General features: G+C 41.4%; 1 protein-coding gene and 1 pseudogene across 4 annotated transcripts in view; one reads left to right on the top strand and one right to left on the bottom strand.

Annotated features, from left to right (window-relative positions):
- The window catches only part of SLC9A9 (solute carrier family 9 member A9), a 675,208-nt gene that overhangs the window by 95,703 nt on the left and 552,280 nt on the right, over positions 1–27,225 (bottom strand). For 2 of the 4 annotated variants that reach the window (XM_032346649.1, XM_032346639.1), the window contains exons 13-14: positions 17,747–17,798; positions 4,611–4,690 (exon numbers count right to left, since the gene is read on the bottom strand). In XM_032346649.1, the coding sequence (XP_032202540.1) occupies positions 4,611–4,690; positions 17,747–17,798 (132 nt within the window). Of the gene's footprint in view, positions 1–846; positions 2,998–4,502; positions 4,691–17,746; positions 17,799–27,225 lie in introns of those variants that run through there. The other 2 variants (XM_032346670.1, XM_032346659.1) reach the window with 2 other exon arrangements.
- On the top strand, positions 5,322–6,425 carry LOC116592975 (annotated as a pseudogene).

The following is a 27,225-nucleotide window of genomic DNA, read 5'->3' as shown; positions in this document are numbered from 1 at the left end:
GTTGATACTTGTACCTCCTTTGAGCTTGGCTGAGGCATACTCATCCCTCTGAACCTATACCATTCTTGGAGTCTTTGGCATGTTTAAAAATGTGAGGACCTGACTCAGAAACCTGGGGACTCATTTATGGTGGTGTTCTTAGTGTGACCAACCAGGACTCCTAACTTTATCATTCCATGTATCTTCAACAGGTGTTTGAGATGTGAGCTCTGTACTATATAATGTAAGCGGTCATAATCGTCATTGCTTTAACAGTGACTTTATGAACATATCAAGACGGGGTTTTATGTGTAAAGTGAGGGATATACTCAATACAGAGTTATCAGTGATATGGTTCATTTGAGTTTATTTATGGACTTTACATTGAGAGATCTGGGCTTGAATCAGGGAACTGACACTACCTATAGAACCTTAACAAAGTTCTTCAGGTTCTCTGAGACTTTGTTTCTTCCATCTCAAAGTGGGTGGTTGTAAAATGAAATAAAACAAAAAGGGTGGTGAGGAGGATTGAGTGAAACGATGTCCCCGAAGGCAAAGCATCAGTGGTCAGTAACATAGTTTCCCTTCTCTCCCCTTCTCAATTGCTTCTTTGCACTGCATGACTCAGAACTGCTGCCCACATGGAATCACAATGACATCTTAATGAACCCTCAATTTTGGCACCATAGGCTTCCAACAAGGCTCTTGAACAATAGAGCCCAGGTTGTTTCAGAAAAGGCCCACACAATCAGCAATGCATCTGGGTTGCATCATACATAGTTTCTAGCCCCTCCCAACCTCCCACAGAGCTGTGGAGGTAAAATGAAATTATAAATGTAAAGCATTCAACACAGTATTTGGGCCATTATTCATTGAATGTTGATTTTTATTATTTTTATTTCCCCGTAGTTTTGGGGAAAATGTTATGGAAATGTATATGTGTCTTAATTATGTTATGGAAAAATAAAAAAGAAAACAAAACTGTCCAAGCAACAGTGGCTTGTTTTATTGATACCAACGGTGAACTAAGAGGGTCTTTCTAGGGTCTCAATTTGGGGCCTAAATTGAATGCAAATTGAGTACTGTGATGCTTGGTTTTATGTGTCTACCCAGTAGTTGGCTGGTCTACCTAATTATTCAGTAGGTGTGACACCATCTTGTCACCAATCAGTTGACTTTAAGGAGATAATCCCAGTAATGTAGGTGGGCCTCATCCAGTCAGTTGGGTGACCTTAAGAGCAAAACTGAGGTTTCCTTAAGGGAGAAAGAATTCTGCCTCAAGACTGCAGCATCAACCCCTGCTTGTGAGTTTCCAGACTGAGAGCCTGTCCTACAGATGCTGCACTTGCATAAAGCCAATTCCTTGGAATAAATCTATATAAGCTTATGTGTATGGGTATGCCTAGCTATGCATGTGTGTGTGTGTGTGCGCATGTGTGTGTACTCCTCCTGGTTCTGTTTCCGTTGCCCTGGAGAATCCTGACTGACATAGGTGCACACGGAGGCTTATTTATTCTTCTTTTCCTTCTGTCAGTAATGCTTTATGATGCCTCATTTGCATGATGCAATTTTACGGAAATGAAACTCAAACAGCCCCGAACTGCATAGTCAGTTTTTTCAGCTTTGTAACAACTTCTTTTGGGCCCAGGCCAGGAAACCTGACCCTGAGGTGGGAATCATCCCTACACTGCTGGTGACTGGAGCAGCCTACCTAGGCAGTTCGAGGGGCACATAGGTGGGCTCTAGGCCAACAGCAGAAAGAACACAAAAGCCAAGTGGATAATTTGTCTCTGGAAATACAGGTATATCAAGACATCACAAAGTAGAAATGGGTTGGTTTGCTACTCTCTGGGTATGAATTCAGAGCATAACTGGGATATAAAAACTTTGTGGTCTAAGTGAAAATATATTTGTGCAGTGATGGTAGCACACAATTTCTAGAATGAATGCACAGGAGGACAGATTACCATGAGAAGAGATATTACTGACAGGGTAAATCTGCTTTCATTTTTTTGCAAGTCTGTCCATAATCATATGGAAAGAAAGCCCTGGTGAAAAGTGAGACAAAAACTATGATATCATCTGAATTTAGTGTCACTGCTCTAAGCTAAAAATTTGAGTGACTTTCCACTTTCCTTTTTGGTTTCCAAGTTATTTTTTCACTTTTACTCCCTTTCCTCCTTATAAAGCATTCCTCACAGCATTGTCAGAGTTTGAGCAAAAACATTTTTCATCTCATTTCTGATTTGCCATTTTGTGTTATTATGATTTATAATAAGACATACAGATTTGGTCTTTCACAGAGCTCCTAAAACCTCAGAATTTCCCAAGTAATGAGAGCAACAAAAGTATCATTTGTTATGTTAATGAGTGGCCTTCGGAACCTACCTAAGATGGGAGCTGCTTGCCAGGAGCACCAACCTGTGACTTGAGGGCTGGAAATTTCTTCCCCCCACCCTCATCCTCCTCTGGGAAAGGAGAGGGGCTAGAGATGGAGTTCAATCACCAATAGCCAATGACTTAATCAATCATGCCCATATAATGAAGCCTCCATAAAACCCCTAAAGGACTGGGTTCAGAGAGCTTTCTGGTTTGTGAACATGTGGAGATTTGGGCAGAGTGGTGCACTTTGAGAGGACATGAAAGCTAGATGACCTTTCCCACATACCTTGCCCTGTGCATCTCTTATTCTTCTATAATAAACCATTGATCTAGTAATAAAACATTTCCCTGAGTTCTGTGAGCCACTCCTCCAGAGAGGAGGTCATGAGAACCTCCAGTCTATAGCCAGTGGGTCAGACACATGAGTAACAACTTTGGGAGCTTGCAAATTAGATCCAGGAACCCAAAAAAGACATTTTCTTACTGTATATCTTTCATAATAAAGCAGCCTTTTGTGTACTCTCCAGTCAAATTTTTGTAACTTACCAAAATTTGGTTAGCAGATACTTAAAGCAATGGCAGGAGAAAATTGTGTTTCTAGATGAGAAATCAACCTGGAACGTAAAGCAGCATGACCTGCGAAGAACCAGTTTCCCTTAGAGAGACCAGGAAGGTTATGCGCAGTTAATGAGATACCAGAACCTCCAAGAGGTAGTTAATGACCAAGAGGCAGGGCTTTAAAGGCAGTGGAAACCTACGTGTCCATAAAGGCTCAAGACTGAACAAGGCGAGATATCTGTCCATAGATAGCAGGGCTGTGGGAAAACAAAACCGTAGGCTCCAAGACCCTCTACCTTCCACAGGTCCATTTTGTAATTCTTGGAATGCTCTACCTCTGCAGAATTTCTCTTTAAAGGCTCACCTGTTTTCCTTTGGCTTATCTCAGCAATCTTCAACTGGCTTCTCTTCAGTCTCATTTAATTTTTTTTCTTACATAGCCATTCCTCCAATTTGCCTTCCTTTCCTTCCTACTGTGAATTTCCTGTATTTCTCTTGCCTCCTCTCCCCTTCCCATTTTACCTCTTCTTCACCTTATTCATTGAATTTCTTTTCACTGTTCTTAATTCTTCCTCTCCCACTGATCTGTTTTGGTTTTAATCATTGCTTTGGTGCTTTAAAATCACCCAGTGACTGACATTTTCTCCCCGAAAGGAGGAAGATTTGTGAGTGTGGAAAACTAATTACAAAGACCCAACACATTCAATTTTCAGCATGGTTCTTTCCTTTCTTCCGTGGTGCTTTTGCTTGGGATTAGAGATGGACCACTTACTGCCCCTCACAATTACAAAGCCTTTCAGGCCTGATTTCTCAGCCATGTCATTCACATGGCAAGGTGTATCTGAGCCATTATGTTTACCCTGATTGGTAGAATTTTAAAACTGGCCTTCACTAGGAAGAGCTTACACTAATCTGCCTAGAAAATAAAGTAATGTTATTTTATAATGAGGTGATCAGAATCATTCTTCTTGAATAAATGAAACAAGATGGGATTGGGAGGGAGACAAACCGTAAGTGACTCTTAATCTCACAAAACAAACTGAGGGTTGCTGGGGGGAGGGGGTTTGGGAGAAGGGGGTGAGATTATGGACATTGGGGAGGGTATGTGCTTTGGTGAGTGCTGTGAAGTGTGTAAACCTGGTGATTCACAGACCTGTACCCCTGGGGATAAAAATATATGTTTATAAAAAATAAAAAATTTAAAAAAAAAAAAAGAATCATTCTTCTTCTCAGACCATTCACTCCCTTTGTCCTCAGCCTCACTTCATTTTTTTTTACAGCATGAAACAAGAGCACACACATGGGTTTCTTGGAGAAAGGTGAAGGATTTTTATCCAGTTACCTTGGCCAACTCTACCAGAAGTAAGATCTTTGCAAAGGGAAGAATAGTAAAATTAGAAAAATAGACCAGTCCTTAAGACTGTAAGATTTTTATCATCTGGCATTTAAGAAATGTTAGACTGCCATGAATACACCAAATTCACTGGACCTTGAGAGATTTCGTGTTAGCTCTTCGTAACACTTAAGTATGGACTATGCAGCTTTTTTTTTTTTTAATAAATTTGGTCATGAATTCACTTTACCTTTCTGTGTTGCTTGACGAGCAGGAGCATACAGCTCAGTGACTAAGTGCCTGAAGTTCATCTCTGCTGGGCAGCAGGATCTGGGAGATCAACATTATCAAAGGATACTTGTGATCAAAGCTGTACCACATTCTGAAGAGCCAAGCACTCTCTGTTTTGGTTGTGTTTTTATCCAAGTTATTTGCTTCCTGGAGAAAGACAATAGAAAAAGGTATCAGATCCATAATCAATATAAAATATTGATTTATGTAGTCAGCATTAGTATAGAATATATTTATATATTTTCACTATAAAATACATGTCAAATCAAATTAAATTTAACCACATTTAAAAAAACCAACTTTCTAGGTAATAGGCATTTTTATCTAAATGGCAAAGCAGCTGCCAAGCAAATTAGCTCATAGATGTTGCCAAGTAGATGAGACTCATGTGGCATAATTCAACATTTACTTTTCTTCATAATCCCTATTTTATTAAACAGCTAAGAAATGCCACTTTTTTGACATCAATAAAAGTGATATTTCTGTCAGATTGCTGTTGCATGATTTTTGCTGTTTACTTCTGTCAAATTTGGATGGTATTTATTTATGACTTACCAAAAGGTCAAGTCTAAAGGGATAATAATAGTCCAATAATTGTTAAGCTAGTTTTCATTCATTTTATTTTTGCTCCCTGCCACAGGCTATGCTTAATTTTTTATGTCTTTTGATATCTTTCTCTTTTTAAGAGTCTTGAAATAAATATTATTTATAGAAAGCCTGTAATAATTAAACACGTTTTCTATATATATTTTTTTTTCCTGAAAGAGCTAAAGTGGAAGGGAGGAAGATAAGGAATTAAAAGAGAAAGCATTCAGCCTTGCTGACATCACTGCCCCAGAGCCGCCTGAGTCATCAACCATGGTCAAGCTGACTGTGTTCTTTGACACCATCATGGATGGCAAGACTTTGAGCCCTGTCTCTTCCAAGCTGTTTGCAGACAAAGTGTCAAGACAGTGGAGAACTTTCATGCTCTGAGCACTGGAGAGAAGGATGTGATTATAAAGATTCCTGCTTTGACAGGATTATTCCAGGATTTCTGTGTTAGTGTGGTGACCTCACACACCATCATGGAACTTGGGGCAGGTCTATCTCTAGGGACAAAGTTTATGATGAGGATTTCATCCTGAAGCACATGGGTCTGGGCATCCTGTCCGTGGCAAATGCTGGATGCAACCCAAACAGTTCCCAGTTTCTCATCTGCACGGCCAGGACAGAGTAGTTGGCTGGTTGGCATGTGGTCTTTGGCAAAGTGAAAGAGGACATGAATATTGTGGAAGCATGGATGGGTTTGGGTTTAGGAATGGAAAGACCAGCAAGAAGATCACCATTGCTGACTGTGGACAAATCTAATACATTTGACTTGTGTGTTATCTTAACTACCAGACCATTCTTTCTGTAGCCCAAGAAAGCACCACTTCACCCCGATCTGCTCAAAATAGCCTTTGTGATCTCAGTGTAGGTCTATGGTTCCATATTTTCCTTATTCCCCTCCAAGAGCTAGATTGCAGAGTTAAGTTCATGATTATGAAATAAAAACTAAACAACAACAACAAAAAAGAAGAAGAGAAAGCATTTGATGTGTATTTATCTGAGAGTAGAGGATGAACTGTGAGAAAAAAGGAAAGAAGGTGAAAAATTTGTGACTCTTACAGACAGATGATAATGAGCATTGCAGTGTGGTCAGGAGGAGATCCAGTGGCATTTTTACTTCTTTTGTGTGCCCCATTTTGCGAATCAAGAAAGGAGAATTCTAGGCTTCATTCGGTAGTAACTTTCCTCATCATTAAAAGCATTTATATATCTGTACACAGACTTCATTGCTTTGTTTGGGCTCACAGTCTCCATTCCCAAATTGAAACATTTGTCCACAGCCCAGTAACAATGTGAACGCTCTCAGAAATTACCATGTGGAAGACAAGGCAATCCTCTGGCTGCTCTGGAGATAGCCCTTACATGAACTCAGGTGGATTTGCTTTCATTTTATTTTATTTACTTTTTCCCCCATTCCCAGACAATTGCATTGATGGCTAATGATCAAGAGCTCTGTTCTGCTCTCTGAAACACATGTTATCAGCAGATACTATAGTTCCAGCCCCCACAAACACAATGGAAATACAAGAAAGCAAAATGTAAGAAAGCAAAAGTCTGTATCCTTTGTCTAAAATGGCTGAAGTAGAGAGACTCACAATAAAATTAAAACCTATTCTGGAAGCTCTTCTCATTGGTTGTTTTAAGATCCCTGACTTTAAACCTTGTATAGTTTCCTGAATGGTGTTCCTAGAATGCCACTGTCCTACTTGGTGTTGATGGAAATTTTGTACTCATCATTCAGGAAACAATGGTTTGGATAGTGTTGGAAATGTTTCTTAAAAACAGGACTTCTAAAAAAAAAAAAAAAAACAGGACTTCTCAGAGCCTTTCATTTATAAATGAGCATTGTAAAATCTTTAAGAGGGACCACTGTGGGACATATGTGATCTTTTCATGGATGTTAAGTTTTAAAAATTTGTTTTCTGATAGGCCTGAGTACCATGCCTTGTTATCTAGAGCTAGAATTTATTCATCGCATTTGCCCAAAAAGGAAACCAGAGTGTCAGTTCAATTTCTGTCCTTCCCTGAACCTTTCTCTAGCCATTTCTATTCCAACAAAGGTGTCAGGTTTGTAAGATCACTGCCACACATAGTGTTCTCTTTATTATTTTTTAACATCTGCAAGTTGTTTCTGCAGGCACAGATTGTTGGGGCTCAAGCTGGCAGAATAAAACCGCTCACCCCAAACCAAACAACTTGGAAAAACTTTGGACCAGCAGTGGGAGTTGCGCTCCCCCCCCTTTTCTTTTTTGAAGAATGAAAAGCTTACAAAATCTTATCCATCAGCAGGCACAGGGAGTTTTTGATAGCTGATAACATCCACCGATGACAAGATAGTCATTGAAGAAAATGGAGAGAAAGTACTGTAAGCAAATTCATGTTTTGGTTTTGTTGTTTGTTTTTAAATAAAGGTGTGTGGTGGTGAGCTTGGCTGGCAGTCAGGGGTCTGGGGGTCCAGGTCCAGCATGCTCTCTGTCCTGCTGAATGACTGAGAACAGCAGTCCCTAGCTACGGAACGCTCATGAATTCCTAGGCAGCACGGTAGTCACAGTCGTTAACTTTTTCAGTCATTGCTTTTCAGTTTTCAAAATATTCTAGCAAGGTGGTCATGTTATATCTAGTTTACAGATGAGGACCTAGAGAGGCTCAGAGAAGGGATGAGGGGAGCCCAAAGTCTCGGGCTAGCAAGCGACAGAGTGGGAACTTGAATGTAAGACTACGGGACTCCAAAGATGAGGGTTTTTTTCTGTGAGTTATCTCACTTAGTCTTTAAACTCTGGAGAACACAGGCATTGTATAAGTTACTGGGATGAAGTTTCTTTGTCTGCAAAATGAATTGAGGAAATTGGAACTAGTTGGACTCTAAGGTCTTAATTTTATGGAAAATATTGTATTTTTTTATTAATGAAACAACAACAAAAACAGCTGACACTTCTTGAATACTCACCATGTGCCAGACACTATTTCAAGTGCTTTTCATGTATTAATTCTTCTAATAACTATAAAAGTTTGATGAAGTGTGTTCTATTATTATTCCTATGTGACAGATGAGGAAACTGAGGCACAGGGAGGCTTCCAAGCATGTTTGTGACCCCTCAGCAGCCAAGATTCCGCTAATCTGGATGGGGTCCCAGCATATAAATGGGGAGCCATCTAAGGCAAAGAAACCTCTGAACAGGGAGATGAGGTCAGGATTTTGGGGTGATCTTATAGGTTGAGACAGAGCAGCTACCTGCACCCCAAAACATAATGAAAATGCATGACTGCCACCATCTGGGTAAAGTGTGATGGCTGTAAAAAGTGTCCCTACAGAAACTTAATGTCTGTGTAAGGAATTTCTCTAGACTCCTGGATCTGGGTTTCAAGGGTTTTCCAAGGTCTTAGAAGCCTTCTCTGCCCTTCTTTCCCCTTTCCAGATCATTTGTATTTTATTTCCTGAGGGGAATATACCAGAACCCACAAGCACTCATGAAAGATCTTATACTCTATTTGTGGCAAAACTTTCAGAAATATTTTTTTGACAGCTGATAAGAGCAACACATATTAGGTAGTACTTCGGAAAAATTTTAACAAAGGTAATATTTTTTCAAACTTTATTTTATTTGGGACATTGGAGATGTTATTCATTTTACTAGTTTGTAAAGAAACAGACCGGGTTTTAATTAGAATAAAACACAGACCATGTTTTCCCAGGTGAGGGAAATGCCGCTGATGACCCAGCATTGACTTTTCTGCTGATCCTAGATAAAATTTTCAGTGGGTATCTTAAATATCTGTTGGCCCCATTCTGGATCTGTTCATTTATTTCTCTGAAGTTATTGATGACTTAATAACTCGGTTATGAAAGGCCATCAATAAATGAGTAGAAATAAATGAGTTAGTCTACTGTGTGCTCTGCTTGTTCACTGGGGGTTGAAGATAAATGTGCCAAGGGAAGGCCAGCCTTTGCATTCACCCTGGAACAGGGAAGGTATCTGATGAGGCAGCACAGAGGGCAAGGCTCTGGGAGGGTCCAGATGGGCAGAGGGCAGCAGGTAGCTTTAATTTACCTAGATTATTCTGAAACAGAGATCAACTCACACCCAAGGACAATGGATGGGAGTGATTGTTAGAAGCAGAATATGGAACTTGATGGTATTTTCTTTGTTACTAGCAGTATTTCTTTTCTTTTGAGTTCCTTCATCCTAGAGGGGAAGTGGTGTGCATGTTGGAACACACAGATGATTCAGAAACTGAAAACCAAGATTTGAGTTCTGACTCTCCCGTTTACCATTTAATAACAATACACTTATCAACTCTGAGCCTCATGTTTCACACTGTAAATGGGAACTGGAGATTCAAGAACATTGAATCTTAACTTTTATTTGCCCTTGATACTCCTAAGAAGCAGAGCGTTTGATATATGTGCAATTTCTGGTTCCTTTATTAGCTTCTATTTCTGGGAAAAGGTAAAAGTGACTGGGACATTTGATATCTTTCTTTTTCCTCCCTAAACAAAGGAATAGACCAGAGGTTGGGAAGTGACTGAGCACAGTAAGGAGTGAGTCCTTATCTTTTAAGTGACCCCCTGGCCCTTAGCACAACCCCAGAGAGGGAGCAATAGGAAAATTAGGAAGGGACTCTTTGTTTTATGCTTATTTGGACCCCTGGGAGAAAACAAAAGGCTCAGGCCAGAAATCTGTGCAAACCAGACACTGAAGCAAGAAGGGACTGTTTGTTGTATTAACCTTAATGAAAAAGAACTAAGCAAATGCAAATATACTCCTCTATCAATATTCAAATGTGGGTCCTCTGGTAAGTGAACTGGATGAACTCTGCTCTAGGATAATCATATGGGATTGCTCCTCATTTCAGGGGATTCAATGGATTAAAAGAGAGAGATTTTCCTTTCTATTTCTTGAGATTTCATATTCAATATTAATGTCAGTGGAAGTTGCACAGAATGATAATAAAGACAAATAATTATCATAACAAACCTGTAGAGCTCCTTATGTGTTCCAGAGCCTTTTTTCAAGTGGTGTGTGTGAATAGAATTTGATAGCCATATTTTTGCCCAACCAGTTCCCCACAGTTTGAAATTTATTTGTGTAATAATTTCAAGTTTATTGCTTTGATTTTTCTCATTTCCAAGGAAAGGACCAGATTCTGTGTCCCTAAAGAGAAAAATTTCTGGATTTTGAAGAAGGAACATAGTGAAATTGAAGGTCAATAGGAAATTTTTTCAAATTTACATTTTAAAAGGTAAATCATTAATTCTTAGCTTCCACATAGAAACTTTACACAAATATTCTCACCTTCCCTGGGCTATGATAAATTCATAAATGTTCTCAAGAAGATACAGTCAGAAAATACATGCTTAAGGAGGAAAAAATGAAGGAGAGAACTAGTCAAGGATGGATAAAACTGTTAAAATGACATGTAGACACAGACAAACTACCAGATGGGCTAAACTCATGGTCTAGCTACAAAGAAAAGGCCTGCTCAGTTAACTTTTCTATATAGGAGATTCAAGTTAGTCCAGGTGAAAATAAATTATTTAGTTCACATAAATATAATATAATATTGCAGTGGTTTAAAAATGTGTATCCATAAATTCTTTGGCACTTTTTGTTTTATAAATGGAGCCTGATTTTCCTTCCTATTCAGTGTGGACTGTACTTAGTGACTCATTTTTAATCAATAGAATGGGGCAGAAGAGACCTTGTGCTATATCCAAGACAAGGTCATAAAAAGGCATGTGGCTTCCTTCTTGCTGTCTGTCTTGGACCAAATGAGAACAGTCAGTGGCCTATTGTGAGGACAAAGTGTCTGTATGGAGAGATACATGTGTTGAGGAGCTGAGTCTTTCTGCCAGTCAGAAGTGCACTGGTGGCCTTTTGCTGACATGGAAGTGAATCCCTCAGCCCCAGTCGAGCCTTCAAATGACTGTGGTTCTAGCTGACATTCTGATTGCAATTCCATAAGAGACCTTGAGTCAGAAACAGCTCAGTTGCTTTCAGATTCCCTACCTACAGGAACTGTGAGATAATAAATGTTTGTTGTTTTAAGACACTAATTTTTGGGATAATTTGTTATGAATAGAAAGCTAATATGACTATATACTGGAATCCTAAGTTGCAGATGTAAAAGGCATGGGAGTGGGAGTTGGGAAGAGATAATAAAATGATAAGGCACAACTCTTTACAGTTCACAAAATGTATCCACAAAGGTGGCATATTTGGAATGTAGAAGGTATATTCCCCCTTTAAAAGTATATCAAAACTTATCCTAGACCCAGTATACCATGTTATGGATTTCAGATTGATTGCAAGACATAAGACAATGGACCAGCTTACAGGCAGAATAAAGTTTACATCATCTCACTATACTTAATTCACAGTATTCTTAATTAATACCTTATTTATACCATAATTTAGTTAGTGTGCTAACTCCTTTATATCCATGTACACACACACAGCACACACTCAAAATCACACATCCCAGTGGAAAATTCACCTTGGAATAAGAAGATCCTAACTCATGACGCCCCTAATGACAGTGCCCAAACCATAAATAGCATAATAAAAATAATAGTCTCACTTTGAGGCTTGTGATTCGAATATATAGTATTATGCATTTGTCCAAAAACAAAACAAAACAAAACAATGTTTCCCCTATAAAACTACTTCCAAAATATGTAATGGTTGACTATCATAGAATAATTGGTTTCATAAATATAGAATTCAGGTATTAGATAACTGGCGGTGAAGGACTATGATTCTCCAGAGAAGGAAAGCAGGTGACATGAGCTTCTATTTCCTTTGACTTTCTGCTCAGAGGCCCTATTCCACTTGCAGAGCCAGGAGATAGGGTCCAAGCAGAGAGCAGCTGCCTCGCTGAGTTGAGGAACTAGAGACTGGAGTTTGGGGACTGCTTAAGTGTCTGGAATTTGTTGTTGTTGTTGTTGTCTTTGGAAAGTTCCTTTAATTCTTTGAATTTCAGTTTCATAGTTTTTTTTTTTTAAGATTTTATTTACTTATTTGACAGACAGAGATCACAAGTAGGCAGAGAGGCAGGCAGAGAGAGAGAGGAGGAAGCAGGCTCCCCTATGAGCAGGGAGCCCGATGCGGGGCTCAATCCCAGGACCCCGGGATCATGACCTGAGCCAAAGACAGAGAGGCTTTAACCCACTGAGCCACCCCGGCGCCCCCAGTTTCACAGTTAAAATGGGGTTATAAGAGGCATCTTGATCAGTCAAGGTAAAGAAACATGGTTATGCACATGGCACCTGATATATAAAAACTGCTCATGAAATTGTGGCCGCCATCTTCCGCTTCCTCTTTCTCATGACCATTTCTGCTTTCTAGAACAATGGTAGAATATATAGGTAAGATAAATATATGGAGTTTTGTTCTAAGCAGTAAAGAATTAGTGGGAGGAAATATACTTTTGAATGTATAAAACATAAGCAATGATAATCAAAATAAAGTTGATATTACAAAGATATTTGCTCTGAAAAAATGCCTTTTACTTTTCTCAAAACACTACTAGTTACAATGTAACATAAAAACTCCTCATCTGGGTCAGGTCAATTTTATAGAGCTTAGTATTCTATTTCTGATATATCTGTGGAGATAATATGGAACTTATATTCTATGAGATCAATTCCAACAGCATAGGGGCCAGTTTGAGAAAATGTTGATAGTTGTTAAAACAGGAATATATACATATATACATATACATATATATATTCATTCAAACATATATGAGTATTTATTCTGTTTCTATAGGTTTTTATCAGGATACTTGAAAATATTCACAGGGAAACATTAATTTTTATTTAATGATGAGAGGACCCCACCATCTGTGAATTAGTCTCTTTTCCTCCTGAATCTCCTTATATTGCCAGCCCTTGCAACTCTAGATGACCATGAGTAATAAGTATCAGTTGTGCAGAAGAACAAATCCCTTTATTCTTTCCCAAACAAGCTCTTTCGGGCTTCAAGGGTATTCCAGGTTATGGTTTCCTGGGAATTGGCCAATAAGTCTTTGTTCACCTGACTCACACTCTTCATATTTTTATAGACACTTCATTGTATTCCTTCTTAGTGCTAATCTTTCTGCAGGAGAAATAGTAATCCTTTTAATCTCCCCCTGCTAAGTTATTGAAGCTGCCCTTCTCTGTACCTTTCTCAGCTCTGCTCTGACTTTCTTGGGCTGCAGTGACCAGAACTGATCCACAGAGGTTACATGCAAGCATAAGTGACAACCAAAAACAGAATTTCAATGAAGAAACTATGGGAAATGCAAAAAAAAAAAAAAAAAAAAAGGAAGTTAGCATTCAGAGAGCACATAGGGAAGCATGCATAGTGTTAACAAATAAAAATCATGTTAGAAAAGATGAAAGTTAACCTCATTGTAACAGTGGGCAGAGTAGAGATGAGAGAAAAATGAGTTCTTAAAAAGGGTTAATTCCATTTCTTCCAAGCTCCAAACCTCGAGGAGCTTTTACCTCCACTGCATGCAGAATCAAATCAAATTCATCGCCATGGTCAACAATCTGGCCCCTTTCTGTCTCTCCCAGTTCATGTCCTTCTGCTCCCACCTTGTTCACCAACCCACAGCCACTCTGGCCTTCCTGCGACTCACGTAATCCCACTGGGACTCCATGGCCTTCATACCTTGCAGTAGCCTCTTTCCGGACTACTTCTTTCCTCCAGATCTCACAGGGCTCACTTCTGCCCATCAATCAGACCTCTAATCTCAAACACCATTTCCTCAGAGAGACAGGCCCTGATGAGGCAATAGCTTCTCTGTCTCTTATCAGCGTCCCCACTAGAGTAAAAGCTCTGTGAGGGTGGGAACTTGGAAATGCTAACCGCTGTGTCCTCTTCACACCTAGACTAGTGCCTGGCATGGTGGGTTGTACGGATGAATGAATGCATGCATGAATCATACCACTTAAGAGGGAAAGTTCTGGGGGTGCCTGGGTGGCTCAGTGGGTTAAGCCTCTGCCTTTGGCTCAGGTCCTGATCCCAGGGTTCTGGGATAGAGACCCGCATCGGGTTCTCTACTCAGCAGGGAGCCTGCTCCTCCCCACCCCCACCTACCTCTCTGCCTATTGTGACCTCTCTCTGTGTTAAATAAATAAATAAAATAAAATCTTAAAAAAAAAAAAAGAGTGGAATTTCTGGAACCAGATTGTCTGGGTTAACATTCCACCTCTTCCCACTATGTATCCTTGGACAAGCTATTTAACTCATTTGTATACAGATTTCTTATATGTAATATGGGGATAATATTAGAACCCACTCACAAGGTTATCTCGGAAATTGAGTTAATATAGATAAGGTGCTTAGATGTGTTAACAATAGTCTGTACTCAGCAAATATTAGGATGATCCTGAGAAAAATGGTGAAAAGGGAAAAAGAGAAGCAATAGTGGCAGGTTTTCCCGGGCAGAAGAAATTTCTATTAAAAGATTAAGGTGAGTGTGGGGCTCCAGTGATTCTTAGCTTCTCTGCATTGCTGTGTTCTCAAGGACACAGAATCAATTACAAGGAAAACATCTATGGTTGGTGGTGGTGGTGGAGAGTCTCAGAGGTTTTCTGCTTTGTTTGTTTGTTTTTTGTTTTAAATTTAAGAGACATAAAATCCACAACTGTACTATCTCCCATTTCTTGAAGAAGCACGTTTGCACAGAGTATATATTTAAACTCTAATCACTGTATGTGCACTCTGCTTTCTGAATCTTCAGGGTCTGGTACAGCAAGAGTGTAATACCACTCACACTCCAAAGTTGTTACATGATGAAGAGGAAAGTTGTAACTTTGCTAGTTAGTTGTGGCTAGATGTTTGTATTTCCCAAAGGATTGTTTTACTCTCCACAAAGAGGAGGCTCCTTAAAAAGTATAATAACATGTTTATTATTGATTTTGAGAGTATATGATCAGTAACTGACATAACTGTAAAATTTTTAGCTTTTTGTAAAAATAGTCTTCTTCTTTTTTTAGAAGTTGACCAGTGTGAAAATCATCTTGTTAACGCAAGCCCGATTTAATAAATACAAACTGAGTGGAAACATGCAATCCTCCTAAGAATTAGAGTTATGCTCTTCAGCCCAACAGAGCAACAGACGCTGATAATAAGTGAAGAGTTGTCAGGCAAAATGAGGGCAAAGAGGTTCTTGACACATAGTTCGGAAAGTACCAAAACCAAACCAAACCAAAGCAAAACAAAAAAACTCCCCAGGTCAGGTGGCAGCTGCACAGACACTGTGGTGTCTTTTATTTCTAGCTCCATCCCCCTGTTTCCTATACTTGACACTAAAGATAAGAATTATTCCAAGGTTTGGAGAAAATTGCTTTCTGAAATGTTAGCTACCTTGGTAGTCAAACATTATTGTGAATAAGAACCCTGCCAGGGCACCTCTTAAAGACAAAATTATTTTTAAGCAGCAATAGTCCAGTAGGAATGGTGTAATTTATAAGGTTAGTTAGCTAACATTTGTATAAGCTTTTTATGTGTCCTGTACAAGAAGCCCCAAGTGAGAAATTTCTTTTAAAACAGAAGGCTGTGAAGTTTTGTACCACTTGAGGACAGAGTATGATTTTTCCCTCTAATGATAATAAGTTAGCATATGGTTGATTATTTTTTCTTCCTTTCCCCCTTGGCTACCAAAGCTTACTTGTGGTTTGACTAAGCAAGTATATAGTACCTTATGATCTGCTCATTCATGATTCTTTTTACTCCTCTAGTTTTGACTTTTTGCTCTGAGTAATATCATTTATTGAGTTTTAAAATCTCTTAAAATATTTACTATTATTTTATTATATGTGTGAGCTGCCACAAGTCCTTCTTAAGGTGAGACGGGTTTAACTAAATTAATTAAGTCACACAGTTTTCATAAATATATTTTCACTTGATTGTCAAGCAACCAGGAGAAGTAGACATTATTATCATTCACATTTTACAGACAGGGAAACTGAGCCTCGAAGGCATAAAATATCTGCCCAAGATACAAATACAATATAGTTTTCTCTGCACCTCGTGGCACTATCTCATTTCTCTAACAGAAAGAAACTTTCTACGGGTTTAAGTATCTTTAGGTAGGAGTTATTACTGAATTAACAATGATGTGAAGGAGCTGAAATGAAATGTTTAAATTGGAAAAGGAAGGAGTTAGTCCAGTAGGCCATCTTCCTAATAATTATATGTGATTTCAAAATATTAGGCAGCTAGAGAAAGATGAAGAATTTTCTTTGATGATTTTTCTTATTCTATCTCTTTTCTTTTAAAGAAAAAGAGAGAACAGAAAGATAGAATTTAGATAAAAGTTTTGCTTGAAGGTAGGAGAATGGATTAGTTGACCTATATGAGATGAAAATGCTTTTCAAAAATCTGCCACCACCAGACCTTGCTAACTACTCATTACAGCCCACTAGGATAAGGAGATGGGCTTTGATCTCCTTTCTGAGGTCACCAAGCTGGCCCCAATCCCAGTGTGCTGGCACCCCTGCTGAGCACACTCCTGCAGGTAGGTGTGTTTCCTGGGCTAGAAGTCTGTGAATACAGTACCAGCCTGGCCTTGCAACACAAACACGTTACCAAAAAAAAAAAAAAAAAAAAAAAAAAAAAAAATTCAAAGTACAATAAGCCAGGATCATCACCAACTTAATTTTTCAGTCCTTTTTATAGCACACAGGATCCTTCCTTCTTTATGTCTATGTAAACTGGGAAAGTATTTGCATTTTGCCCAGCAGAACTCACCAGCTGTGCCTCACTGATGGCATTTACAGAAAAAAAAAATCACAGAAGAAAAGAGACATCCATCTTCTTCCAATCCAGGTATGATCATAACACGAGTCATTAAGCAGCATGACTTATTTATGATATTTTTCTATCGTGTCCATCCACTTACAGTTTCAACAAAAGGTGCAACATTCCCACACAGTTATTTGTTTTAAGTTCTGAGTTAAAAACGGCCGATGCAAAATTGTCAATGGCAGATTCTACTGGGATGTCAGCTTCAGAGTTTGGAGAATACACTTGCCGTACTCGAGGGAACAGCACATCTTTCTGAACAAATTTCCCCAAGGATTTTCAGATCTCTGCAGATAACGGTTGCTCAGCTCAGTTAGGAATGGATCACCTAGACAGTTTCGCTGTGCTTTTGCAAATTTTCAATGTTTCAATATTTCTATACACCTAGACCTGATTAATGAGAAGCCATGTGGGAGAAACAGGTCCATTTGTTGTGTGCCCAACATGCACTGGGTATCACTGAATACATTTTACTGAGATTGTCTAGCTAACAAGTCCCTGGGCAGGGATTTGAACTCCAGGCTACCTCGTTCCTGACCCACGCTCTTGCTTCTACACTGAAGGGTTTCCAGCTTCCTGTTGCCACAGAGAAGGTGCAGGGGCATGCTGATTTTAAGCATTCTAAAGGTGATGCAAAGGTTATTGATACCCTAAATTCCCAGGTATTTTATAGTCATCGGATGTGTTTTCTCAGTGCAGACAGCCCCCTTCAGGTTGAGCCCCTTGGCCACGTGCTGGACAAGCATGAAACATTCCATGGAACAGAACATCTCCTATCTCTATACTCTATGAATTGGCCTCTTTGACTTGCCTGGGGTGAGGTGGGCTCCTCCTTCAGATCTTCATCCAGGTCCACACCAACTCTGTTAAGGAAATCAGAAAACTGGTTAAGGGCCTTGCTGCAGAGGAGGCAAGTTAGTTTTGCGTGACTGAATGCTTGAGCCAAATATGATACAAATCAGAGGAAAGATTTGGCAGAAAAACATCTTACCTCTCCCTGAATCAAAAGAACCTCAAATGGATTTATGTCTGAATAAGAGCTTGTGCAGCTGGGCCGCAGCACAGCTCATGACACTGCGCACCAACAGCTGTTCCTCACTGCTGTCTCCCGACAAGAGCAGGAGCCTGAGAACTTGGGGTAGGAGCCCTCAAAAAAAAAAAAAAAAGACCTCCATTGTCCCAAAAATAGAGATCCTGGAGGAAAGGTCCCAGAGCAGGACTCACTGACCAAACTGCTCTGGGAATGTGGGGGATGGAGCAGGCTCCTGGAGACAGAAAAAGCAGTCCTTGGTCCAGATGCTCACCAAGGCTGCCAGTAAAGACCATCCAGGTTTGTGAGGCCTGAGACTTAAACAACGCGGGGGGACTCTCTTCAAGAAAATTATTACAAAAATACAATTACAAAATTAGGTTTGGAAGAGACTCTTAAGAAAGAAAAAATAAATCGCACAACATTTCGTAATTTAAAAATCTGGCAAATGCACCAGACATCACAAAAACCATAAAATAAATAATATTCAAATTAATTAACTGCTGGCCACACTTCTAAAGTAACTTCCTCCTCTTTAAGTTTTGCCTGCCTACTTTGATACTTGCTTTATATGGCCATGATTTTGTACAAGAGAGAATAGGAAGATGAGGTAATCTTTTCTCCAGCAAGACTGATTAAAGTTATGGATAATTGGGAGACACTAAAGTGTGCCTCCTTCCTAGACCTGCTGGCTGGGTGCAGCGCTCCTACAGGTTAACGCCCCACAGACACAAGGATCCTGATAAACTTCATGTCACTCAGTTCCCATAAACAAAGCACAGTGTGTTTATCTGCATGTAGAGGGCATCATTGAATGCATTCCTGATTTCTGCTCTGATGGGGTACCAGCAAGAATGGAATCCTGTACTTGGAATTTTACACCTCTCGTGACTGGAAGAATTTTCCACAGACTAGCTTCAGGCTCAGGACATTTCAAGCCTACCACTACCCACAGACTTCTGAAGCCTGGTGCCCTAGGTCATATTCATCTTTGATTCAGCCTTGTGGCACTATTCTTGTAAGACATTCCTGCCCTGGGATGGCCAGCTGGGACCTGCCCATGCCCAGAAGTGACTGGGGACCACACACATATATCCTACTAAATATAAACTGAATGCATTCCCAATTCAGCTTCCCCTTAGTCGGATCTCCCAAATGCCCACTCCAGGGCCAACTGACCAGAGGCAAGGTACGACTGAGGGCAAATGGTAGTGGAAAGAAAGAGTCATCAAACCCAACTGTGGTTAAAATCTATTCCTCTTGCAAGTCTTGCAAAAACACAGGACCATGGGATCACAATGCTGGGTCTCTTCCCACGGACTCAAAAGGGCCAGAGCAACTGAGGGGCTTGGAGCTTGACTTTCTTCTGCTCCAGAGAGTGGGCCTCTGCCTGTTGTGGGGACAGGACGGGAGGACTGTGGGAGCAGCTCAGGGCCGCAGACACCTGGCTTAAGTTCACCCAGAGCCTTTCCGCAAAGGCCACAATTCCTAGAGTTGCCTTCAACTCCCTCCTGTAAACATGCCTTTAGTCCCCCTGCTTGCAGTTCTGTTCTGCAGGTGGAGGAGGGGAAGGCAGGGTAGGAAGCCACCAGTCCGGAGATGGGTTAGCATGTGAAAGGAAAGCAGTGCCTGGACAGTTTGTTTAAAATACCCCGGATACTTCGGGACGCCTGGGTGGCTCAGTTGGTTGGACGACTGCCTTCGGCTCAGGTCATGATCCTGGAGTCCCGGGATCGAGTCCCGCATCGGGCTCCCAGCTCCATGGGGAGTCTGCTTCTCCCTCTGACCTTCTCCTCACTCATGCTCTCTCTCACTGTCTCTCTCTCTCAAATAAATAAATAAAAAATCTTTAAAAAAAAAAAAAAAAGAAAATGTCTTAAAAAAAAAAAAATACCCCGGATACTTCAAAAATCAGTGTCTTCTGGGTACGAATAGCCTCTTCTTTCTAACCCAGGGGGTGAAATGGGTAGATATTTATTGTGTGTGGAACTGAGAAGAACCTCGGGTGGGGACCAACCTTTGGTGTTCTTAGAGTAGAAAGAGCTATTTGAAGTCAGAGGGAGAGAACGAAGGGGAAAGGATGGAGGGAGGGAGGGGGTCAGGGAGGAGGGCGAAGGAGGGGTGAGGAAAGACAAAGAGAGAGCAGAGTCCCCCTGTGGCCTAATGGGTCAGGCACTGGCCTCCCAAAGCCAGAAGGGAGGAAGGAGGCAGTGCCGGGAGAAGGGAGGGGAGAGGAGAGAGAGAAGTCGGGGAAGAGAGGAGCAGGTGAGGGGGGGCTGGGTCCAGGCAGTGGCCCTGCGGTGCAGAGGGCCCGGAGCCCAGCCTCCAGCAGTGTGGAGCCACCCCAGCACCCTCTCTCCTGATGCTGGGCCATGTTCAAGGCTCTGCTGTGGCTGATGTGGCTGACGCTGGGAGCCTAGGAGCCCTTATTTCTGGGGAAGCCCAGATCCCCCTTCTTCCTGCCCCCCTCCCCGGAGGGCTTCTCGGCACCTGTGTAGGCTGTTGAGTGGAACTAAGGGTCCTGAAGTTCCCACTGCCACTTCTGTTTAGGGCTTTTTTTCAGGGTCCCTGTCTAGAATACTGGGGAGAACAGAAATTGAATTTTCCAAGCAACCCAGCATTTAAGGGTTGAGGCAGGACTGAGGTTTTCCAAGAAAATTTGAGCTTTCCTTTGCAGCAGCAATCAAAGCAGACCTTTCTAGTTTCAATTATTCCAGCAGCCAGATGGAGCTGAGGAATTACGGCAGCGGATTAAGTTCTTCAGTTTTATGTGGGACTCAGCAAAGGGTACCTCAGAGGCCTAAAAAATGAAGCTCTACCGGGAGCAAGAATACCTCCTCCCTCCTCCCACTTCATGGAAGCTTAGGGTCTGCTCCTGGGACCAGGCCTGTAGCCTTTCTTGGCCTCGAGCAGACAAAGCATCTCAAGTGGCTTGAGGAAAGAGAAACTCCATATAAGTCATTTCCATCCAGGGGCAGCTGCGTGAGCAAAACAGACATGGTTCCCGCCCTCCCAGAGCACGCGGTCTGGCAAGTCGAATTAGAAAAACCTAAAAAATTTATGGTCATTTCCATGCTACAAAGGAAAAGCACATAAGAACAATGCTTTCTTTCTCTTGTGATTTTAGCTACTTTGGATGAAATCTTGCTGAATTATATTCCCTGGCTCCCTGCTTCCTTAAACAGAGAGTGGTGGGGATACTCGGATCTTAACTGGAGGTCTTGGCGTTGCCACTGACCAGATTAATCCAACACTCGCAGTGTTACAACGATGTCTAAGCTCTATATGAGCCTCTTTATGCGCACATTAAATGGTCCCTGGCTACTCTTCTTTCTCTTTTTAAAGTTCTTATATCTGCCAGTTGGCTTGCCCGGATTTCCTGCCTACAACAATATGTTGGCAGACTGTCTCTGTGCTCTCTCCTACTTTTTTATTTAGTACAGGACTGATTACCTGACAGTCAAATTTAATGTTTTTCAAGTTTATAATACACACATATGCACATACACAACAAAATAATAAAATTGAAATGTTATAGAAGGGCTCACAAGTAAAACACTGGTATTCTCGGCCCCACTCTCTGCCCTACTTCCCCACGTCAGCTCTGCGTGGGCTCTGGGGGAGTCTACCTTATCTCTACTGTGATACACAAACTGATAAAAGCATGCACGGCACATTTACATGGCATCCCCAGGGTTAAGCAGGTCAGTCACAGTGTGAAAGTGACATTCTGTGAGGGTTGACCTTGAATCCACTCACCTTTAGGTAGAAGAGATCATTTACACACTATGGGTTTTGAGAGATTATTGGAAAGAAGACACGACATCCCCCAGCTTGTGGTGCCTCGCGTGTTTACAGCAGCGCCCCAGTGAGAGGTCACCGGTGTCTATGGGACAGAGTCCAGCCTCCTTAAGGTGACATCCAACGCTCCTTAGCACCCTTCCCATGGCTTTAAGCCACCCTTTCTGCTCATCTGATCTGGACAAAATGCCCCAGGGTTGCTAACTGGACCTGTCCTTATTTCTGAGACCTACTGCCTAATACAATCCTGGAGCTGTGGCCTTACCCAGATCTGCCAATGTGTCTCTCTTTGACTGAATCCCCTCCCTCCAGACTCTAGCATGGTCACCACTGAGCATGTCTGAGGAACCACCTCCTTTCCTGAACTTTCTGCTACTGTCCCTCCCCTTCTGATCACCACCATGGGCCGTCCATCTTATTGCCCTACTTTGGTTCAGATCCCCCAACACGTAATGTTTTCACTGACTTGGACTGGGCATAGCTGTGTACCACCAACTCTGTTCTCTGTTCCCAGACCCAACTCCATGGCACCTGTGATCCCCGGGCTCTGGCTATGGCAACTCTGGCCCAGACTATGTTTGCCCATCTGATTATATGCAGCCGTGCAGGCCAAGCCCGTGCTCTTCATGATTTACCAGCCCTAGCTGGAATCCCAGCACTCACAACTGCCCTGTGGTTGTTGAAGCTTCGGGGAAGCCCAGCTCTTAAGAGCCTCTCGCTGCTGTGTGAGCTGCATCACTTGCTATGCTCCGTTCTCATTAGGACAATGACGATAATAACAGAACATGCTCTCCAGGGTGGTGGTGAGTTTTACATGAGAAAATACTCATAAAAGTAATAGCTTAGGACCTGGTACCTAGTAAGCTCTCAGAAAATGTTAGCAGCTATTGCCCATGCTATGGTTTTTATTATTATCAAGACTTAAAAAAAAAAAAAAATCACTGGGGGCAGTGCTCACTGCCATGCTCACTGCTCACTCAGTTCAAGATCAGCCCTCCTAGTCCCCAGTTCTGCAACGGAGGACCCTTGACTGTATTGGATTACCTACGGCTAAGCCTTGTCAGTGGCAGGGGCACGTCAGGAATTTCAGAGTGAAACATCATTTCTATCTAAAGAGGGCCAAACTTCCCCGATTGGAGTTTATTTCAAATTTCCTGGTAGACTGGTGGAGGAAGAGGGCAATGGAGAAGGAAAAGAGGGTGTCTGAAGAGCGAGGGGAAGAGAGGGTAGGGGTAGAGCAGAGCAGGAGGAGAGCAGGGAGAAGCAGGCGGAAAGGAAACACTGCGTGATTATAAAGAAGGTGCTGGCGGCGGTTAAATGATGGGAAAGGCGTGAGCGACTTCAGGAAAGGGAGGCTGGGGGTGGATGGATGAACGCCGGCACAGCCCCCAAAACACTGATAAAGATATAGAGAAATAAAGAGCCAGTACGAGATTAAAAAGCAACTAAAAAGACTAGTTAAACTTTTATACCATGTTTTGCATTCCTGATGTACCTTTTAATTTTAAGCAAGTCGAGTGCTGCCTCTACGGTATTCAAATGAAAATGAAAGTGAGCTTCTCACATATTCCCAGCTGTGCTCTCAAACATCTCACTCCGGGTTCCTCATTTACAATGAACATCCAGCTCCATTTGCAGAGCAAAACTCATCTCCGTGCTACCATAATGCATCTCCCCTCCTATCGCGCCTCCATTCTTTCATGAGTTTTATTAGACATATTGGAATCTCAGGATGCTTCCATATCCAATCATGGCCGTAAAGAAGGCTCCAAAGGTGGGTTTTTCTTCCAGGGGAAGCAAGGTGAGTAACTAACAAAAGGCTCACTTTTCCCATTAGAGTCAACAAAATCCATTCTGATCCTTATCACTCAGCACCTCAAGAAAGGCAGTGAAATATTACTAGGGCTCAGTCTTATTGTGTGAATCCCAATAGTCCTAGGTGCAATTTTGCTTCTTTTGAGCCCCTTGCTGACAAGGGCTGGGTGGTGGGGGAAGAGAAACCATTTTCTCTAACACTTGTGTTAAGTGTGAAAAATGACACTTTCAGTAAGGGAAAAGTGACTGGATATCGAGCATATACATACAGCAGGAAAATGGGGGAGTGTGCAAAACACCCTCAGAGGTTTGGGGGCTATCGTGTCGCTATGAGAACAGCACCCGGGAGCCCAAACCTGTTACCTCACTACCCCCATCCCGTATCACTCGAGAAATATTCGTGGAGCTTGTGCATGACCGAAGTTAATCTAATTAATCATTCAAACACTTTAAATCTTTTTTGGAGGAAATAAGAAAATGAACTAAAGTAAATGAAAAAATTCTCCTCAGTTCATTTCGCTATTTCAACGTAGCAGAATAGTTAAGAGCTGGGACCATGGGCCAGGCTGTGTGAGTTCAAATCTCATTTCTATCATTTACTGGATTTCTAACTTTGGGACAAATTACTGAACCTTTCTAAACCTCTGTTTTCTCAGTAATGAGTGGGGATAAGTATATATCTACATTATGGGCTAATATAAGAATAAAATAAGTTTATACATATGAAGTGTGTAAAATATTGGCTGCCACCTACAAAACTCTGACGAAGTTTTTGCTGATGCTCTTATTGTTCTTGTTGCTGTTATTATTATTAGGAAAAATTGGGTGTGCCTGGGTGGTTCAGTTGGTTAAGCATCTGCCTTTGGCTCAAATCATGATCCCAGGTTCCTGGGACCAAATCCCACCTAACCACTACCAGCCCACCTTTGGGCTCCCTGCATAGCAGGGAGTCTGCTTCTCCCTCTCCCTCTCCCCCTTCCCCTGGCTTGTGCTGTCTCTCTCAAATAAATAAATAAATAAGATCTTTAAAAAGAGGGGAAAAGGGAAAAAAATGGTGTATCCTCCATTGAATGGTGAATATAATATAGGTTAAAGCCAAGAGTAGATTCTTTCATAAATTACATAGGCTAGATGTAAAGGTCAATGACAGAATTCCTGTCCTCAATGGCCCAAGACCTAATAGGGAGACAAACACTGGAAACAAAGAGCTAGGGTATGGCGAGATAAATATTGCACATAGTTATTTGAACACATCAACAGATAGGCCAACCAAGGTGGGCTGTAGAGAGGTTGGGTACATTTCACAGAGGAGTAGTGTATTGTAAAGTGACTATTGTGTGATGCCCGACATTAAGCTTTAGTTTGCTGAAGGATCCATTTCAAAAATACGGTCATCTTGTATAAATATAATACCAGTTGTATGATACAGTTACCAGTTAAACAACCAGACAAGGAATTAATCTGTCCCATTCATAGTTTCCTCTTTCAAAAAGCCCTCAGTAACCTAGATAAATGACCATTTTGGTGATCCCACTTCTGATTTCCCATGCCCTAACTCCTGCTCCTATGCTTTACATTAGTCACTCAACAGTGAACAAGTGAAAGCCTATATACTCCACCTTGGACACTAATAAAGGCAGAACCCTAGGTCCATGCTCTTTCTCTTTTTCTACGCACAACCTTGCTATGTTGCCTGAAGCATGCCAGGACGTGTGAGTAATAAATCTTATTCCTTCGAAGTTCCCTGATGGTTTTTGCTGAAGTGTGGGCATCTTGTAATCATGATGAAAACCACAAAGGCTGGTCCAGCCACAACACTGGCCCTGATGGGGAAAATATCTGTGGATTCTCTCTATGGGTAATACAATCAGATGTGTGTCTCAGGCGTTCCTAGCCCACAGCATCACTATTGACAGGCTTGGACCAATGCAACAGCGAGGTTAAGTTTAATGGAAGTGAAAAGGAATTTGAGAGAGGGCACTCCAGGCTGAAGGAACAGCATGGGCAAAGGCATAGAAGCTGAAAAGTACCAAGGGGTTTAAGACATGGTAAATAATGTTCTGTGGCTGGACTGGGAAAGTTATGCATGATGAGGTGGGCAGACTTATTTTGGGTGAGGTCAGAAAGTAATTTGAGGATAAATTACAAAGGCTTTTAAATGCTATGCTTAGGAGAAGTGTTTTGTTTTCTGTTTTGTTTTGCTTTTTTCTGTTTGTTTGTTTCTTACAGGCAATAGGGGTTGAAATAATAAGATTCATGTTCTAGAAAAATATCTGGTGGCAAAATAGTGAAATTAAGAAATTGGAAGCATTTAGTAGACTACTATGATAGTCTACCCAAGGGCCCATTGGAGTCTAAAGGAAGACAGAGGTGGTAGAGAAGAAATGGATCTGACAGACGTATACTTGGAAGGGTGGTGGTGATGCACGACAGACTGTGAAGTGAAGGAGAGGAAAGTTCTGAAATGTTTCTGAATTTCCTCTCAGGACCAGAACCATTCACCCCTGCCATTAAGCATATTATAGGAGAAGTATGTGTGGGAATTTTCCCTGAGGTATGCATTCTGTTAGAAAGATGAAACTAGCTCAGGGTTAGTAGGTCTGAGCATATTTATTTTGAGTGAAACAGGGTTAGCTCTATACATTCTTCTTTTAACCATTTTATTTTATTTTACTTCTTTTCAGTGTTCCAGCATTCATTGTTTATACATTCTTATCAGCTCAAGAAAAATAGCCTCTTCTCCTCTGGAGCTTTGGCTATTTGCTCTTTGAAGTGGAGCTTGAGACCAAATGGTGAAGTCCAAGGAATAAGGGAGGTATAATGGATGTTTCAATGTCAAGGTCAGTAGACTGGGAATGTTAATGGAAGCTAGAGAAGGGTGTGTCATGTTTGGCTTTAGAAGACAGTTTGGGACTCTTATTTACAGAAAGGTTGGTAGGAAAGAGGTTCAGGAGAGTTATTTATTATAACCTTGGAAAGAGATGAACATTTTCTGAAAGAAGGTTGTGGCAATAGATGTAGAAGGTTTTCGTTTGAATTAATATGCACTATGCGGGACAGAACCACATGGAAGATAGTCAGCTGTCATCAATGTGGGCTCAGTATCGGGAAAAATAACAGTTTTCCCCCCATTTCTTGCTTGCTTTCAGGCAAAGGATGAGGGATTGTATCAGACGTGTGACAGTGAGTCTCTTGGTCAGCAACTGGATAGATGATTTTACACTTCTGCTGGAAGACTGGCTTTAGAGCATAAAGGTTAATGGGTATTGAGAGGCAACTCTGATTTTAAATTTGGGAAGTGAGATGACATATGTGCTGTGAAGTGAAGAAAGAACAGGAAGTTCCACAGTTGGGGGGCAGGAAGCATGTGATATGACTGCGAACCCCTCAGAAGGGTAAGATATACATCTGGGGATACTGCTGATAGCAGGGCTGCCACTCTGGGTCTCCACAAGTGCATGGACACACTGTCATCTGCTGGTTTCCTGAACGCTCTCCTGGACACGTCGGATGACCAGACTGAAATTGGCTGGATCACGGGTCCATGTGGCATTCCTGTCCTTGTGTCCAGAGGCTGCCCACATGACTTTTTTTTTTTTTTCTCTCCCAGAGATTATGGGTGGGACACTATCAGGCTGACTAGA

Source organism: Mustela erminea, chromosome 1, assembly GCF_009829155.1.
Source record: "Mustela erminea isolate mMusErm1 chromosome 1, mMusErm1.Pri, whole genome shotgun sequence".
In the NCBI taxonomy this organism is placed as follows: domain Eukaryota; kingdom Metazoa; phylum Chordata; class Mammalia; order Carnivora; family Mustelidae; genus Mustela; species Mustela erminea.
The sequence above is the reverse complement of the archived record's forward strand: the minus strand, read 5'-3'. Positions and strand labels throughout refer to the sequence as shown.